At 44.3% G+C, this 16,434-nt stretch overlaps 1 protein-coding gene across 7 annotated transcripts in view; it reads left to right on the forward strand.

Annotated features, from left to right (window-relative positions):
- The window catches only part of HUWE1 (HECT, UBA and WWE domain containing E3 ubiquitin protein ligase 1), a 125,367-nt gene that overhangs the window by 47,898 nt on the left and 61,035 nt on the right, over positions 1–16,434 (forward strand). For 6 of the 7 annotated variants that reach the window (XM_029068098.2, XM_029068096.2, XM_029068095.2 and 3 more), the window contains 14 exons: positions 261–361; positions 677–827; positions 923–1,050; positions 1,319–1,459; positions 2,050–2,155; positions 2,475–2,603; positions 3,990–4,091; positions 5,095–5,175; positions 5,458–5,564; positions 6,468–6,645; positions 7,538–7,629; positions 8,383–8,594; positions 11,957–12,014; positions 15,603–15,779. In XM_029068098.2, the coding sequence (XP_028923931.1) occupies positions 261–361; positions 677–827; positions 923–1,050; positions 1,319–1,459; positions 2,050–2,155; positions 2,475–2,603; positions 3,990–4,091; positions 5,095–5,175; positions 5,458–5,564; positions 6,468–6,645; positions 7,538–7,629; positions 8,383–8,594; positions 11,957–12,014; positions 15,603–15,779 (1,763 nt within the window). Of the gene's footprint in view, positions 1–260; positions 362–676; positions 828–922; positions 1,051–1,318; positions 1,460–2,049; positions 2,156–2,474; positions 2,604–3,989; positions 4,092–5,094; positions 5,176–5,457; positions 5,565–6,467; positions 6,646–7,129; positions 7,176–7,537; positions 7,630–8,382; positions 8,595–11,956; positions 12,015–15,602; positions 15,780–16,434 lie in introns of those variants that run through there. The other variant, XM_029068102.1, reaches the window with a different exon arrangement.

The following is a 16,434-nucleotide window of genomic DNA, read 5'->3' on the forward strand; positions in this document are numbered from 1 at the left end:
GAACTTCTCCCCAGCTGGTGATCTCTACTCTCTAAACCTTTAATTTGGAGGGTAGCGCAGTAGCTGTTTAAGGGAAAAGCCACCAAGTTGGTGTTTTTCTAGGGACTTTTTTTTTTTAAGGCCAAATCTCTGACTGATTAGAGACGTGAGGAAATTGAAATGAAAACACTTGGAGATTGTTTTTAACTGGAATCTTTCTCCTTATTCTTGGTTTTGGCATCAATGTGTGCATCTATTTTTTTTAATATTTATTTCTTCAGTGTATTCCAATGCCTTGCAAGAGTCAGCAAACAGTATCCTGTATAATGGTTTGATAGAGGAGCTGGTAGATGTTCTTCAGATAACAGACAAGCAGCTGATGGTGAGTTTTTATTCTTTCATTTTAGGCTAAAGCTACCTCATGTAGATACAGAGCAGTTTCCTCCACCGCTTTACCAAGGGTATCTAAAATGGGAAGAAACCTGCTCAATTATTATCATTTCCATCTAAGCCATCTTGATATTTGGGGGCCAGGGGGACGACGACTCTTTCCCGCCCTTTCGTATTTCATTCTCACCGAACATTCGTTAATCAGTGGTGTTTAAGTGCTTACTTTGAGTAGAGCACTGCTCAGTAAGATTTGGGAGGGAAGAAGGGAAAGGATCGACTTACTGTCCCTTTTATTCTGCCCTCATAGGACATTAAGGCAGCGTCTTTGAGGACTTTAACATCAATTGTCCATTTGGAGAGAACGCCAAAACTGAGCAGTATTATCGACTGCACTGGAACTGCCTCCTACCATGGTTTCTTACCAGTTCTTGTCCGGAACTGTATTCAAGCCATGATTGGTAAGCTTGAGAATCTGGGATGAGGGCGGAAATGCTTCCCTTTATTTCACAGTCGCAGTATCCAAAGCATCAAATTCTGGCTTTATTCTCTTCAGATCCTACCATGGAACCATATCCTCATCAGTTTGCCACTGCTCTCTTCTCTTTCCTATACCATTTGGCCAGTTATGATGCAGGTGGAGAGGCCCTGGTATCATGTGGAATGATGGAAGCCTTACTTAAGGTATGCTACCGGTTGGTTTTTTTCACCCAGCGAGGAAGGAAAAATCATTTGAATTGCAAAGCTAACACCAAAGAAAGAGGAGGAATGCCTCCAGGCAACTCACTTCTAAAAATGTTCTTTGTAATCGGATATATTCACCATTATTAGAGCTTTAGGCACCTGATTTTAAGTTGACTTTATCCAGTTGAATAAAGCTTGTACGTTTTATGTCATGTAAATCACAATGTGTGTGGCGGGGTCTTCCATTTTCTGCCTTTTCTCTGCGTAGGTAATAAAATTCCTTGGAGATGAACAGGACCAGATAACATTTGTTACCAGAGCAGTCCGAGTGGTAGACCTCATCACCAACCTGGATATGGCAGCTTTTCAGTCTCACAGTGGATTATCCATCTTCATTTATAGATTAGAGGTATTTAAATGCATACCTCTTTTTTTTTATTTCTTTCATTATGGGATCCAAAAAAGCATCTTAAGTGCTAAAGTTAGGTTGCGGATCTTGCGTATGCTATATTTGCAGTTTGAGATGCTATGAAGCATGGATTCTCTGCATCCATCAAAACTGCTTTTAATACTCTGTTGTGTGGGAGAGAAACTGCTCTCTGCTCCGCAGCGCCTCCCCACTCCCCCAAACCAAGCTATCAAAATTGCCACCAGCCCGGGGACTAGCAGCATGAGAGTCTCATAACTTGTAGAACTTTTGGGAGACGGTGGCTGTGCTGTAGTTGGAATTTATGTGGGCTGTCGGACCGAGCAGCGGGAAACCTAAAACCCGTTCCTCGAGCTTCTTTGCCCTACTGCATTCGTCGTACCTGTTGCCGACCCCGTTTCCAGTAGTTCTGTGTTTTCATCTCTTGTGTGGCGCCATCCTCCTCCCCGCCTCTACTCTTGTCTACTTTGCGTTTGGGTATTTTTTTTTTCCCCACCAGACTGCTTAGGACTCCTAGTAGACAGTAAGTTCGATTACTCCTACTCATCAGTTTCTTGTCTCTTTTTATGCAGCATGAAGTGGACTTGTGCCGAAAGGAGTGCCCTTTTGTTATCAAGCCAAAGATTCAGAGACCTAGTACAACCCAGGAAGGAGAAGAGATGGAAACTGATATGGATGGTATTTGAATACCCTGTAAAATTTGACCACACGGTGTATATTTTGCTTTAACATTTTCCGCTCCGGGCGTATGTGTGGACTCTAAAGGCTTTTGTCCTCCCGTATAGCAGGGTAGGTCATTGGGTTTGAAATACTTGTCCTTAGGAACGCTTGCCCTAACACCCAGTCTCGAAAGATCATGGGTCCATTATAGATGTCTTGGATGACTACCTTCTGTGGTCCACGAGATGACTTGCCTAACTTCCTCATATTCCTTTTTCAGTGGGTATCCAGATCTCGCGCCCTATCACCTAACCTTATTTTTCTGTGTGCCCTCTAGTTTCCGACGTAGCCATGGAAAGCAGTCCCGGCCCGTCCACCTCTACGGATCACCGGGCTGCCGATGCGGAAACGAGGGGACAACAGAGTGCCATCGGCAGCAGTAGCGTTCTTGTTACACCCCGAACTGGTGTGTAGGAGAGTGTGTCTGAATATAAATTCCACCCACAGCTCTGAGTCGGCGGGCGCCTCCTGGGTGGGGGTGATGAGGGAAGTAGGGTCTTCACGTTCCAAGCAGAGTAATTCACCCCTGGAGGAGAGCCGGCTTCTGATTCGTCACCAGCCCCTAATGAAGCCACTGTCTCAGTAGCTAGACCAAGTGCATTTACACAGGTTGAGAAATCAGCAGGGAAAAGCTCACTGCTGCCCACCTCTCCCGTAATTCAGCTTTTCCATTTGGATGTACTTTTGGGTGAGAAGATCCTCTCTAGAGGAAGTGGGTCTTGAGTCAGGGTGTGGAATAATAATAATAGCACTATTTGATAAGCGCTTACTATGTACCAAGCACAGTTCTAAGCACTGGGGGAGATACAAGGTAATCAGGCTGTCCCACGTGGGGCTCCCATTCTTAATCACCGTATTACAGATGAGGTCACTGAGGCACAGAGAAGTGAAGTGGACTTGCCCAAAGTCACACAGCTGACAAGTGCCAGAGCCGGGATTAGAACCCACGATCTCTGACTCCCAAGCCCGGCTCTTTCCACGGAGCCACACTGTTTGAAACCTGTTAGATACCTTTCCAAAGCTGTTAGTAAATTTGGTTAAAAGCTGGAGGTGGACTTACCTAGGGTATAGATATTTCTGTCAGAGGTGCAGTCAGTTCTAGAAAGTGAGTTCTCAGTATACATGTAGACTGCAGTCTGAAGAAAGTGTTTGGGAACAGTCTGAAAAGAAGCAATTAAACACATTCGTGTGGCGGACACCGTGTGGGAATAATTCAAGTTTTTTTCCTTAATGCAGGTCAGGAATATTAAGTACTGCAATCTACAATGGACTGTATTCCATAGTTAAGTTGTGTATGCGGCCCTGAAACTAAATAGCACCTTTCTAGGCTCTCCTTTTTTGTTGGTGCCAAAGTTCCTGATTCACTGTCATTTAGGGAGATTTCTTGGAGAAAAGATCCGAGTCACCCAGGAAACACTGGCCTCTAACCTCTGCTTTATTGACATTTAGTTTCAAGGCTTTTCTCCAGACTTCACTTTTAATTACGTTATCTTCTCTGTCCATTTCCACTCGTCAGAAATTAAAAAAAAATCCCCACTTAACCTCCAACCTTCTCCTTAACTTCTGTGCCTTCTTTCTCAGCTGAAAATTCTCCCCTCCAAATCACCTCGATCCTATTTTTCCCATTTTTTTTTAAATGAAAGCTGTATGAGGATGTAAGCCACTTAAAACCTAGGAGATCTGTTCTGGTATGTCATAAGGTACCCAACATACCATGGACACGTCAACTTCATAGTCAAACGAACTCCCTTATGATTTATGTGTTTTTTTTTGTTTTTCTCCTCTATTCCAGGAGTACAGTGTATTCCACAGCGAGCAGCACTTCTGAAATCAATGCTGAATTTCCTTAAGAAGGCCATTCAGGATCCAGCTTTCTCTGATGGAATACGACATGGTAATATGCCAAATCAGTGTTGTCCTTTTGAGCCATTTAGTTTAGGAAGTAAAGACCAATCTAGGAGTTCCACCCACAGACTGGGCCTAGGAGACTTTCTTTGCATTTGAAAATATTGCTTTTCTGTACTATTCTGATGGAGGATGGTGATGATTATGGAAAGAAATCTATATTGTTACCAGTAGCCCCAAGACATTTTTTTCTTCAGGTATTTGTTGAGCACCTGCTGTGTGTCGAGCCCTGTTCAAAGTGCTGGGGTAGAGATATGTTAATCAGGCTGGATATGGCCCCTGCCCCACCTGGGGCTAACAGTCTTAAGTAGGTTGGAGAACAGATGTTGAATCCCCCCAAGGAGCAACATTACTATTATTTGGAAGCCCACTTGGTGCACTACATTGTTGTAAATAATGGAGAAGCAGCCAAGAGCCCCGTCCCCTGCCTACATGGCTCTTGACATGATGATGATGATAATTGTGGTATTTAAGCACGTGTGGTATCTGTGAAGCACTTAATACGTGCCAAATGCTATACTTAAGCGCTGAGATAGATAAAAGATAATTAGAGCCTCCATGGGGCTCTTAAGGAAGTCTTAAGAAGGGGCGCAGGTATCAAATCCAAATTTTGAAGATGAGGAAACTGAGGCACTGAGAAGTTGAGTGACTTGTCCAAGATCACCCAGCAGGCAAGTGGCAGAGCTGGGGTTAGAACCTAGGTCCTCTGACTCCCAGGCCTGGGCTTTTTCCTTTAGGCCACGCTGCACGCGTGAATGTTGATGGGTCAGAGCCAAATGAAGGCTTTGTTCTGGTCAGCCATTTAATTTTTTTTTATGGACCAATAATGCCAGAACTCTGTTCATTGAACATTTCGCCTAAATAAAAACTGCCCACAAACCTGTTTTTCAACATGCTCTTCAGAAAACGAGCAATTTGGAGTGTCCTTATGCATACCTAACTTGTGCGAGTGTCTGGATTCATACCTAAACTATGCATTCTCGCTTTTCTAGTCATGGACGGCTCCTTGCCTACCTCGCTAAAACACATCATCAGCAATGCAGAGTATTATGGACCATCCCTCTTCCTCTTGGGTAAGTTAATTCAAAGTTAAACTGAGCCTGTACCTGCGCTTCCTCAGAGATTGATTTCTGTGCGGTTGTGGACCGATACTGTCTCGCCTGGGTTATCCAGGCTGTTTAAGCATAGAAGCTAGGGAATTTTGGTAAAAGCGGCTAGGGTCTTGAGGTAGGAATTAACGGTATTGGCTTATGAAGCAGGGGAGGGTTTTTTGAAGAGTTTGGATAGGTCATGAGGGGAAGCAGATTTGTTAAAGGCTGGCGCGTGCAATTATACTCTTCCCCTTTTATCCGCAGCAACTGAAGTGGTGACAGTTTTCGTGTTCCAAGAGCCATCACTGTTGTCCTCACTGCAGGACAATGGTCTAACGGACGTAATGCTGCATGCCCTCCTCATCAAAGATGTAAGTTCTGTGTCGGGTTGAAAGAGCAGGTTTAGAGATTTGGGTTGCCGTAATTTATCCGTGCCGCCTTTCTGTAGGTATTTCTGCAGTGTACCCTGAAACAAATGTAAATTGGATGGCTTTTGTTCTGAATTTCCCTGAGATTTTTGACCTCTGCATGGGCAAGCTTGGCCTACGAGGCCTGCAATCCTGAATTCCCGGGGCTCAGTTGAGGTTGCTTTCTGCAGCGCCCGGTTGTAATGAGGTCGAGGGCCACTGTGCAAGATGTGCCTCTGAATTCACCTCCCACAGGCACCTTATGGCATAGGGCAGTTGTCTCTTGGATTGGTGGTCCATGAGGCAACTGTGTATGAGCAGAAATGCCATCGTTAATACTGACCGGCCTTATGGTTAGGCGCTTTTGGAACTTAACTAGCCTGTATCATGACAGGGCTCTGAGATAAAAGGGGAAGAACCAAAAGGAACTTTCACAGTGCCCCTCCACTGTCCCCTTTCTTGTCCTCCCTGCTGTGCAGTCTTCCTCTCAACCCCACCCTGCAGGCTTGTGAGGACCTGAAATGTGACTGCAGCGGCTTCATTATCCCTTGCCCACTGGCAGGGCATGAGAGGTGGAGCTGACATTTTGACTCCCCCCCTGATTCCTTTCCTACTCCAGGGGCCCCGCTAGTCTAGCTTTCAACTGCCTACCTTGACCGAAAAGCTATGGGGACAGAGCGACTCACCCCCGCGCCCTCACATTATTGCCACCTGTGCCTTTAAGAGTCCCTAACAAGAGTTCTCTACAGACAAAATCAGTTACTTTGGTGGAGAGTGAATTAAAGACAGTAGGAGTTACTCTAGTCTCTTTTCAGTTGATTGCAGTGCATTCGATTCGTTTGATTGATTTGGTTGCTTTTCCTCCAGGTCCCTGCAACCAGAGAAGTTCTAGGATCGCTTCCAAATGTGTTTAGTGCTCTGTGTTTAAATGCACGTGGCCTTCAGTCATTTGTGCAGTGTCAGCCTTTCGAGCGTCTCTTCAAGGTCCTGCTTTCCCCAGACTATCTACCCGCCATGCGGAGGAGAAGAAGCTCTGATCCACTGGGTAAGTCCCCCAGCTTGTTTGGGGCCAGATTTTGAATCTCTGTTTCCACCAGGCAGCATATGTAGGTTACAGAATTTGAAATCTGCCAGAATAGCCTCCTCATACTAATTCCCCTGGCTACTTCCCAGACTGAGTGCTCTGTACTAAAAATGCATTCTGCTAGGTTAACCGAAACACTCGACTCAAAGCCTCTATGATCAGAGGCTTTCCGGGCATTTTAGTTGAGCCGTCTCTAATGTCAAGTTAACGCCGCCTGCATCGACTCCCTGTGTAATAGGCCCAGTGGTTAGCAGTGGAAAACGAACCCCTTGATCCTAACACCACCCTAGTCCAATCCCACGGCACCGTGGCCTATTGTGGAATTGTTCAGAATTTGCCCCTTCTCCCCCATTGGAGAGACCAGATCATCAGTGCCTTTTTCACAGATGTAGGCAGGCAAAACGGTACATTCCAGTTCTTGCAAATGCATTTCCTGCTTCTAGGCCTCCGTTGTAGAATGCACCGGCACTCGTCGCCTGGGCATCTGAAGGGTTGGTGGTTTTTTTGTTTGGGTCGTTTTTTTTTTTTCTCAGGACTCTCCTTCCTCTAAGGAAATCCAGCTAAACTTGTTGGGCGAGATGGGTGCTGAGCTCGGAAGCATAAATCACTAAGGCAGCATGCAGCACACACAGTCACTTTAAAGCCACGTATTGGAATAGATTGGCCTTACCCCGGTGGTGGCTTTTCTTGGTGTGAAATAATGCAGGAGTTCCAGGAACTAGGAGACTCTCCTAGAAACCTCTCTTCCAATCCCACCACCAACAAACTGGAGCTACAGAGCCGGTTTTCAATATTAGGAGGGGTTTACATGGCATTTTTTTTTTCCTGCCTTAATGATATCTCTCTCTTCCAGGCGACACTGCGTCCAACCTGGGCAGTGCTGTGGATGAACTGATGAGACATCAGCCGACACTCAAAACCGATGCCACGACGGCCATCATCAAGGTAGGAAGGGATAAATTAGGAGTGCTACGAAGAGAAACACTTGAGGTGCTAGCTCTAACCGCTTTGACTCTTCATCATATTTCGCTGGGAAGCGTCAGACTTAACGGCGGCCCCCGGAAATGACGAGGGCACTGTGGTTTCTGCTTCTTTTGAAGTCTTGGAGATACGGGGTTCATGACTATAAGCTCACTGTGGGACGGGAACAGGTTACTTTACTCCATTACCAAGTCTGTTCATATCACATTCTCCCAAGCGCTGTACACACAGTAAGCGCTTAATAAATACAGTTGATTGGGGAGCTACCTCTCAGTGCATGTCTCCAGGCCCAGGGGAGCTGGTGAGAGTGAAAACAGTCACTGTTGCTGTAAAAACAACTCCTGTACAGGTCCTGCTGGCCCCGGGGTGTACCTCTCGGCTCAGCCTTTCTCTTGGTGCCTGAGCAGTGCTCACCCTTACTGGCAAGTGGCCAGAAAGAGCACGTGGCTATTTTCAAGGACAGAATTTAAAGAGCTTTTTCTCTCCCACTTTGATGGCTGCAATCTCACGATGAGCAGCATTTTTTCAATTAAAGGAATATGTAATTATTCGACTTTGGAGGGGATAGCTGCCAACATTGCAGTCATCATTTTTCTCCATCCACCTTTAAGTGGGGGGAGTCTATCCTCCTTCCTCTTAGGAGTGGTAGAGTCAGCTTAATTTCTTTTCCCGTCTTGGCCCGACTCGGCCACTGATATCATTTCACATCCCTTTCAGTTACTAGAGGAGATCTGCAATCTTGGAAGAGATCCCAAGTACATTTGTCAGAAGCCATCCATCCAGAAAGCTGACGGGACAGCCACCGCTCCTCCGCCTCGGTCCAATCACGCAGCCGAAGAGGCCTCCAGTGAGGATGAGGAAGAGGAAGAGGTACAGGCCATGCAGAGTTTCAACACCACCCAGCAGAATGAAACGGAACCAAGCCAGCAGTAAGTGTTCACGTGTTGATCGGTGTCATTCTCTCAGGAGCTGAGCGTACGTAGATTCGCGGTGCAGGAAAGCGACTTCAGAATTCAGTAGGTTTTTTTTTTTGGTGGCATCAGTTCCCTGCCACGCCTCAGCACGTCTTTGCAAGACTGAAATAAGACTGAATCAAATTCAGATCGTTCTCCCAAGCAGCTACTGGGTGATGGCTTTTATAGCGTACTTGCTGATGGCCGCTCTGTGCTCATGTTGCATACCTTATCGCCAAGCGTATTTCCAGGAGTAGTTGACGCAGAAATCAGAGTGAGCGGATAGTTAAGATCATCAGACGTTTTAATGCTTTCTTAGGTGCCATTTCTGTCGCCTTAAAGTCTTCTTGTATGGGTTTGTTTCTTCCCTTTAGTTTGGCTTAGTTCTTATAGTTTGAAGCGTTCTTCCAAGGGTGAAGTCATAATCAATAAGGAGTCTACTCTGCTGATCAGATGGCGTGTCTTTCATCTGCTGTGGAGGCAGATGCTTGTTCTTTGTTTTCCTCAAGGTCCACAGATTGCCTTTTCTGGGTGATGGAGATCTCATATTTAGATCCTGTGAATTGCAGTCTAAAGGTTTAGAAGAGTTTGCTCTTCAGCGTCATTACAGAGAATCCAAGTTCTCTAGATGAGATCGTCTCTCTGGACCAGAGCTGTCTAGTTGCCATTCTCCTTCAGGCAGAGTCATTCATATTGAAGAGAGATGCGTAGGGGTCCCCTCAAGGGGCAGGATTCGTATCTAATTCCCACCTGTCTACTCTACAAATGTTTAATATAGTGCTCTGGGCACAGTAAGTGCTTAATAAATACTGTGACTACTAAAAGTAGGGCAGAAAGTCACAGAACTGGAAATTGGGAGCAGTGGACTGTAGCAGTCTAGACTTGCAGAAGGACTGCAAGCTCATTATGTGGGGAATCTGCCCACTCTGTTATATTGCATTCTCCCAAGCCCTTAATACAGTTCTATGCACACAGCAAGCGCTCAGTAAGCACCATTGATTGGAACCACTCACTGAGGCACATCGGTCACACGTGACTTCGGTAGCGTCACTCAGATGCAAGTAGCCGCTACGTAGTTTGGGCTGGGAGGATAGTATAGTCGTGTTAATGTAACTTAAAGGTGGCAGGGAGAGCCGTAGTGTTTCTGCGACTTTGTGGACGAGAGGGGTGAGTAGGTTTGCCAGAACACATGGTTTGAGTATGCGTTCTGGCTGGAATGCAGTAACAGGATTAGGGAACATTGTTCTAACAAAGTAAGCCCAGGCATGGTGCATGCTACAATGTGAATTCTCTTTAATGTGATGTTCTGCTAGAATGCAAGTCCTGCATTTTAGGAGAACTTGGTCTCTCTCTTTTATATAAACAGAATTCTTCTACAGTGTAAAGAATAGGCAGTCCTCTCCAGTGGGAACTGCCGAGAGAGAATCCGCACTGATTTTTTTCCCTGGTACATAGAATTTTTATTAAAGCCCCTTTGAAGCTGACTCTGGTGCCTAAAAATGAAACTGGGGAGAGGGAAGGAAGAAGCAGAAGTTTTAATTTGTGGATATTTAATTTCCCTCCACTCAAAAGAAAGAAATTGTCTCCTGCTTCCAGATTGAGGATTAATAGTCCATCAGACATATTGCTGGAGGGTTTAAATGATAGGCATTCTTCAGAGTGGTCGTTCCTATATCTTGATTAGCAAGGCTTTTAAGTAGATTAGTTTTAGGCTAAAGAATGAAGCTATCCGTTATCTTCACAACCTATGCTCTCAGTTACCAAATACAAAGTCTGGAATTTTTTTCTGTTTTTTAATGGTGTGTAGCTCCTTGCAGACCATGGGTTCATTGTGAGCTTGTGTCGTCCTTTCCCGAGCGCTTAACAGTGCTCTGCACATAGTAAACACCCAATAAATATGATTAATTTAAGCACGTATTGTGTGTTAAGTACTGTTCTAACACTTAGGGTAAATAAAAGTTTATCAAGTTGGACACGGTCTCTGTCCCACGTGGGGCCCACAGTCTAAGTATCTTTGTGCAGCGAGATCCCGTTCGGTAAGTTAGAGATGAATCTTTACTTCATTAGTACTGTGAAATCCTGTTTGGTAAATTAGAGAATGTTTTAGTCGTCTTGAAGATACTCCACTTCTTTGTTCAAATTCCAATATAACCCTCTCTGAAAGGCCCCTCTTTTCCACCTGACTTTTGATCGTGGGCCGTGGCATTGGCAAGTTGGTCAAGTGACATTAGGCTTGAAGTCAGAGGCAGAGGTCTGTAACAATGTTCTTGGTTCCTCGCCTAGATCTTGACAACCTCATAGTAGCTCTTAATCATTGAGTTGTGTCATTTTTGCAGAACTTTTAATCCAGTGAGACCCATATGTTGCTCATCCATTCCATGGCGCATCCTGGTGCCATCCATGGTGGGTTAAACCTAGATGGTTGAGCCTCTGGTCAGTTTATAGAGTGCTCTAAGTGGGTAAGCATGAATCGACCTGAAGCGAATGGCAAATTTTTTCTGAGTTTCAGGTTAGATGTTCCTAGTTTTTGAGGCTTGAACCTATCTGGTCTCTTGTAAAACCTAAAAATGTTGTAAGTCTCAAAAGTTTTTTCATTCGATTGCTCAGTCAACATTTTGATAGGAATGGAAATGCAGCGGTTTAGGGAAAAGAGGGAGTTAAAATGTACAAGGTACCCTCAGCTGCAGTTGACAAGAATCTTTTTTGTATGACCTGGTTCAGGTTTTTACCATCAAGTTAGACTTGTAATCCTTAGTAGGGTTGAAGCCACTCAGATATTCTACGTGACTAAGAAAATCTGGTCATCCTTCTTGGTGTTTAATGAAAATTGGTAGAGAGTAGTTCACGAATGGCAGCACATTTGGAGAAGTGATTGCGGTCTCCCCTCCAAGTTTTAAGCTCCTACCCCAGGACTCCAGTACGCCAGCAGTTTGTGTCCTGTTCTTTGTAAATATGGAGCTAGTGATTTTTTTCCCTTGCACATTGAAAAATACGTTATGTGCTGTATTCAAAGTACGAAAGAAGAATCTGGTAGTCTTATTTTTGAGTTCCTCCTAAAAAAAAGTTTGTGTTTGGGGAATGAAAAATATTCTTAAAATCTTTTTTGTTGGGATGTTAGAAAACTGCTTTCTTTTACCATCTTCCCTTTCCATTATCCAGTTACCCTTCAAGAATTGGTGCTCTATTTGGTATTGGTTACCCTGTTCCTGTTTGCCATTTGTAGTTGCCAAAAACTTTGCATATTTGGCTTGATTATGGTTTGAGGTTTGGCGCTGTCCTATCTGCTTCTGTTTTCTGATTACTGATCAGTATGTAACAATTCTCTTTCTCTTTAATAGGGTTGTTGGGACGGAAGAGCGGATCCCTATCCCACTCATGGATTACATCCTCAATGTGGTAAGTTTTTTTTGATTTGTGGTAGATCCTTTGTTTAAATTTGGATGGGGTAATCTAGGAATAAGAGTGAAGTCCAGCAATCTTTTTTTGTATTTAGAGAAGGAGTGCCTTAAGGGGTGAAAAGAGCACAGCCCCAGGAGTCAGAGGATCTAGGTTCTTATCCCAGCTCCACCACAGGTCTGCTGTGTAACCTTGGTCATCATTTCATTTTTACGTCTGTGAAAGGGAGACTCAACACTTGTTCTCCCCATTACCTAGACTGTAAGCGCCAGGTGGGACAGGGACAGACCAATCTCATTAACTTGTATATACGTCAGTGCTTAGTACAGTGCTCTGCACATATTGTGCACTTAGGTGTATACAATAATTATAGTGATGGGAGGAGCAAGCCTTGGATTAAAAATTCCATTATAATGGCTCCTTTTAAGTGACTAATTTAAGCCCCCTCTTTATCAATCCATGTAAGCTTCCTGTTTAAGCTCTTAAGCCAAATTTAAGCCCAAATGGAAGAATTATTTCTTTTGCTGAGAGCGCCCAAAAATCAGCTTAGTTTCCCGGAGTTTGTGTACATTAGGATGTAAATACACCGTGGATATTTGTCGTGACATTTCCTTTGAGTTCTCTTGTGCCTGACTATTTTAGGTGAGTCTCTTTTAAGACTCTGACCATCTGTTTGCTGACTTCTGACTCTGCTCATGCCTCAGATTCTCGATTCTCGGTGGCTGGATGTTTGCTTGGTTGTAGTCAGTTTGTCGAAGTGCCAAATCAAGTCAATTGGTCGGGGTGGATTCCTGTAACAACTTATTGATCCTCTGGGACTCCCATAGAGTTTCTGAGTTATCTGCTCCTTGCTGTAGATATGCTCAGAGGGCTAAAAGATTGGGTAGAGCTTCTTAGCTAGAGAGCTCAATTCCTTGGGTTACCAGGGAGTCCCCTCTTTCACCTCCGTCCTTTCCCACCTCAAACTTCTTTTACCCCTTAACTTCTGAGGGGATCTCTAGTGACACCGACAGTTGGAGCCTCAGTTCAGTGCCAGAACATTCATTTATAAAGGGTTTGACGCCCTGATAATTTTAGCCCAATGAAACAAGCAGGGTCTGGTACCTTACCTACCCATTGACTATCATAAGAAAAGCAGCATGGCTTAATGAAAAGAGCCTGGGCTTTGGAGTCAGAGGTCATGGGTTTGAATCCCGGTTCTGCCACTTGTCAGCTGTGTGACTGTGGGCAAGTCTCTTAACTTCTCGGTGCCTCAGTTACCTCATCTGTATAATGGGGATAACTGTGTGCCTTATGTGGGACAACCTGATTACCCTGTATCTACCCCAGTGCTTAGAACAGTGCTCTGCACATAGCGCTTAACAGATACCAACATTATTATTATTATTGTAAGCAGAGCATGGTATTGGACACTTGGGGAGCATACAAAAGAAGGTTACTGCCTTCAAAGAGTTATCAGGGAGTAGTTATTTTCCAAAAAAATTCAATATTTAGGAATATTGTCTGTAAAAAAAAATAATTCGGATTGCGTGAGCTTGTAGAGCTCCTTTTAACTTCGCTATTTCGGGTGCTTATCCCTATCACACTTCTCCCTCCAGTCAGACTTTTCTTTCCCTGAGGGCCAGGGAAAAAGAGACATGATTTTTGTTGTCTCACCTCTAACTGTACCCTTACAAATGTATCCCTTACAAATTGTCTTCACATTGGAGGGCGGTGTTCATTTGTGACCCTGTCCTTCCTGGCCAGGGTGACTCTAGAATGTCCACGCCTTTCAGTGGTGTTCTGAGGGAAAAACGTATAGAAACGTCAACAAGCCCTTTTTTGGCATCTCATCTCTCTCGTCTTTCATAATAATGATTATAAAAAGCTCCCCAGAAAGGTGCAGAACCTGTCTGGTGCAGCCGAAGATCCGGAGAATGTGGTTCCCCACTAGGTCTGATAACACATAGATGTGCTGAAAACTCTCCACTGTTTTCACTCAGCAGTATCAAACAAGTTCACTGAAGTTCAGACATTCAGCCAATCCATGGTGCTGTATCAAAACAAACAAAGGCAGCACCGACTTGGAAGCTGTACAGGTGGAAATGGACAGGGGTACCTTGATCCATGAGATCCTTAGGAGCTGTTTAGACACTGGGTAACAACCGTCTTTTTTGATTCTCCAGGGAATGTTGGCCAATTTAACGGTAGTATTCCACTCCAGAACATCAGAGATGAGAGCAGTGATGTTAAATTCTCTAATTCTGGATTGGAAATATTATCACTCACATCTGCTCTTCTTACTCTTGAATAGCAAGGTTTTGCAAGCTTTGGCCCAAGTGAAGAGGAAGAGACAAGGCCTAGTGGAAAGTGTCATACAACTTGTCTGCCCATTGTCTGCTGTGTGATCTTGTTGAAGTCACTTCATTTCTTTTTACATCATTTTCTTCATCTGTATGGGGATTAAATCCCACTCCCCTCTAGTTAGACTGTGAGCTCCATTTGGGACAGGGACTGTGTCCAACCAGATTACTTCAGCCTTTGGAATTGTGTCTGGCACATCGATAAGTGCTTAACAACTATCATAATAATTAATTCTGAGAACAAGTTGCAAGAATGAGCCTGACTCCATTCCCTGACCCTGCCTCAGGCCCTAGAGTCACCTTATTTTTGAGCTTGCCATGGTCAGCACAATTTTGGTTCCTTGCAATCCTTTCCTGTTCACCCTGGGCAGGAACTAAATACAGCAACCAACCTGGGTGTGATTGAAGATCTGTCCAGTATCCCTCTGGCACCCAGAAAGCTTACTTCTGGATTTGTCTATTAAGAAGATGGGCTTGGAGAGGTCAGACTTCTGACCTAAAGCAGTCCCTCAAGCTCTCCGAAAAGCCCAAAAGTGTCTGAAAAGTGTCTGGAAGGAGCAACCAGAGGGTGATCCCCTGATGTATCTATACACGGGTTTCCCCCCCCCCCCCAGTAATCCTCATATCTGAGCTGGTCTTGTACATCATGGGTGATTAGGTAAAATGTACAGTAGGAGCAAGAGCAATTCATTAGCATTGATTGAGGACCTGCCATTTGCAGAGCGCGGTTCTGGCACTTGGGAAAGTATGGTAAAATTGAAAGGTATTGTTTACAATCTGGTGGCGGGGGTAGGGGGGGAACAGGGAGGTGCAAATTATATACCAGCAGTGAGGAGCTGTGCAAAAACATAGTTATAATTGAGCAAGTGTATGGAAAAACAAATGGATTTGTAAATTGCTGGAAGGAATGAATAAATCAGTTTGCACTTCACCAAAGGTGGTGACTGGGGATGGTACGATGTGGGGAATTGGGTTTCCAGAGGCACTTTGAAGATGAGGAGTAAAATGTTTGGCATATTTGAAGTGGAAGGGAGTTCCAGGGAGCGTAAAGACATGAGTAGTGGGAAGGATATGAGACTGAGAGCCGGTAATAGTAATGGTTACTTATGAAGCGCTTACTGTGTACAAAGTCCTGGGAAAAGATACGCAGTTGGGAATTGATCTTTGAGTGGAATGAAGAGCGCAATGCAGATGAGAGAAGATGTAAAAGAGAATGGTAAATTTAAGAAGTCACGTTCTTCTCTAGATGAAGTTTGTGGAGTCTATTCTAAGTAACAACACAACAGATGACCACTGTCAAGAGTTCGTGAATCAGAAAGGTCTCTTACCTCTGGTGACCATCCTGGGCCTTCCGAACCTGCCCATCGACTTTCCCACATCTGCTGCCTGTCAGGCTGTGGCCGGAGTCTGCAAATCCATATTAGTAAGTGTTGAATGAGTTACCTTTTTCACCCCCCCTTTTCTTTTTTTTCCACATCACGCCACGCCATAGTGTTATTGGTGATCCTCCATTTGAGAATTTGGGGAGTGTGATATAGGGTGTGCTTTATTCCTGAAGAAATGTTTCTCTCCCCCTCCACCCCCTTTTCTGTTCTCTTTTTTCCTTTCCAGGTTCAGATCATAGGATTAGAAAGTTCTGGAATCCAAAGCAGATGAATGTCAGCTAGCTACATAATTGACTCATTCTGCTCTGACTTTAGGATGGCGAGGTGCAAAGCTCGAATCATTGAGCTTTGTGTTCATTCCAATATGCTCTCGTTTGGACATATTGTAAAAGTCAGTTGATATAATACAGGACTGATTGAAATGCATAAGAAGAATAATTTCTCTAAACAGCAAAAATTGTCATACTTGTCCTGGAATGACCTTGCCTTTTTCCTCGTGTTCATGAATAGTTTTAAGCTAGTCTTTCAGGTCTTAGCTATATACTTTAAGTGTTCTTTTGAAGGAGGGCACCCAGCTGAGAAACTGCCCGCGAGTTAAGCTCTTTATAACAGCCTCTTCGTAATGGGTGTATGTTCTACTGATTGGGAATAGTAATGTCTGTTTTTTTCTTTTAAGGTGCTAGATATAAGATT

The sequence above is a fragment of the Ornithorhynchus anatinus genome, chromosome 6 (assembly GCF_004115215.2).
Source record: "Ornithorhynchus anatinus isolate Pmale09 chromosome 6, mOrnAna1.pri.v4, whole genome shotgun sequence".
Taxonomy (NCBI): Eukaryota; Metazoa; Chordata; class Mammalia; order Monotremata; family Ornithorhynchidae; genus Ornithorhynchus; species Ornithorhynchus anatinus.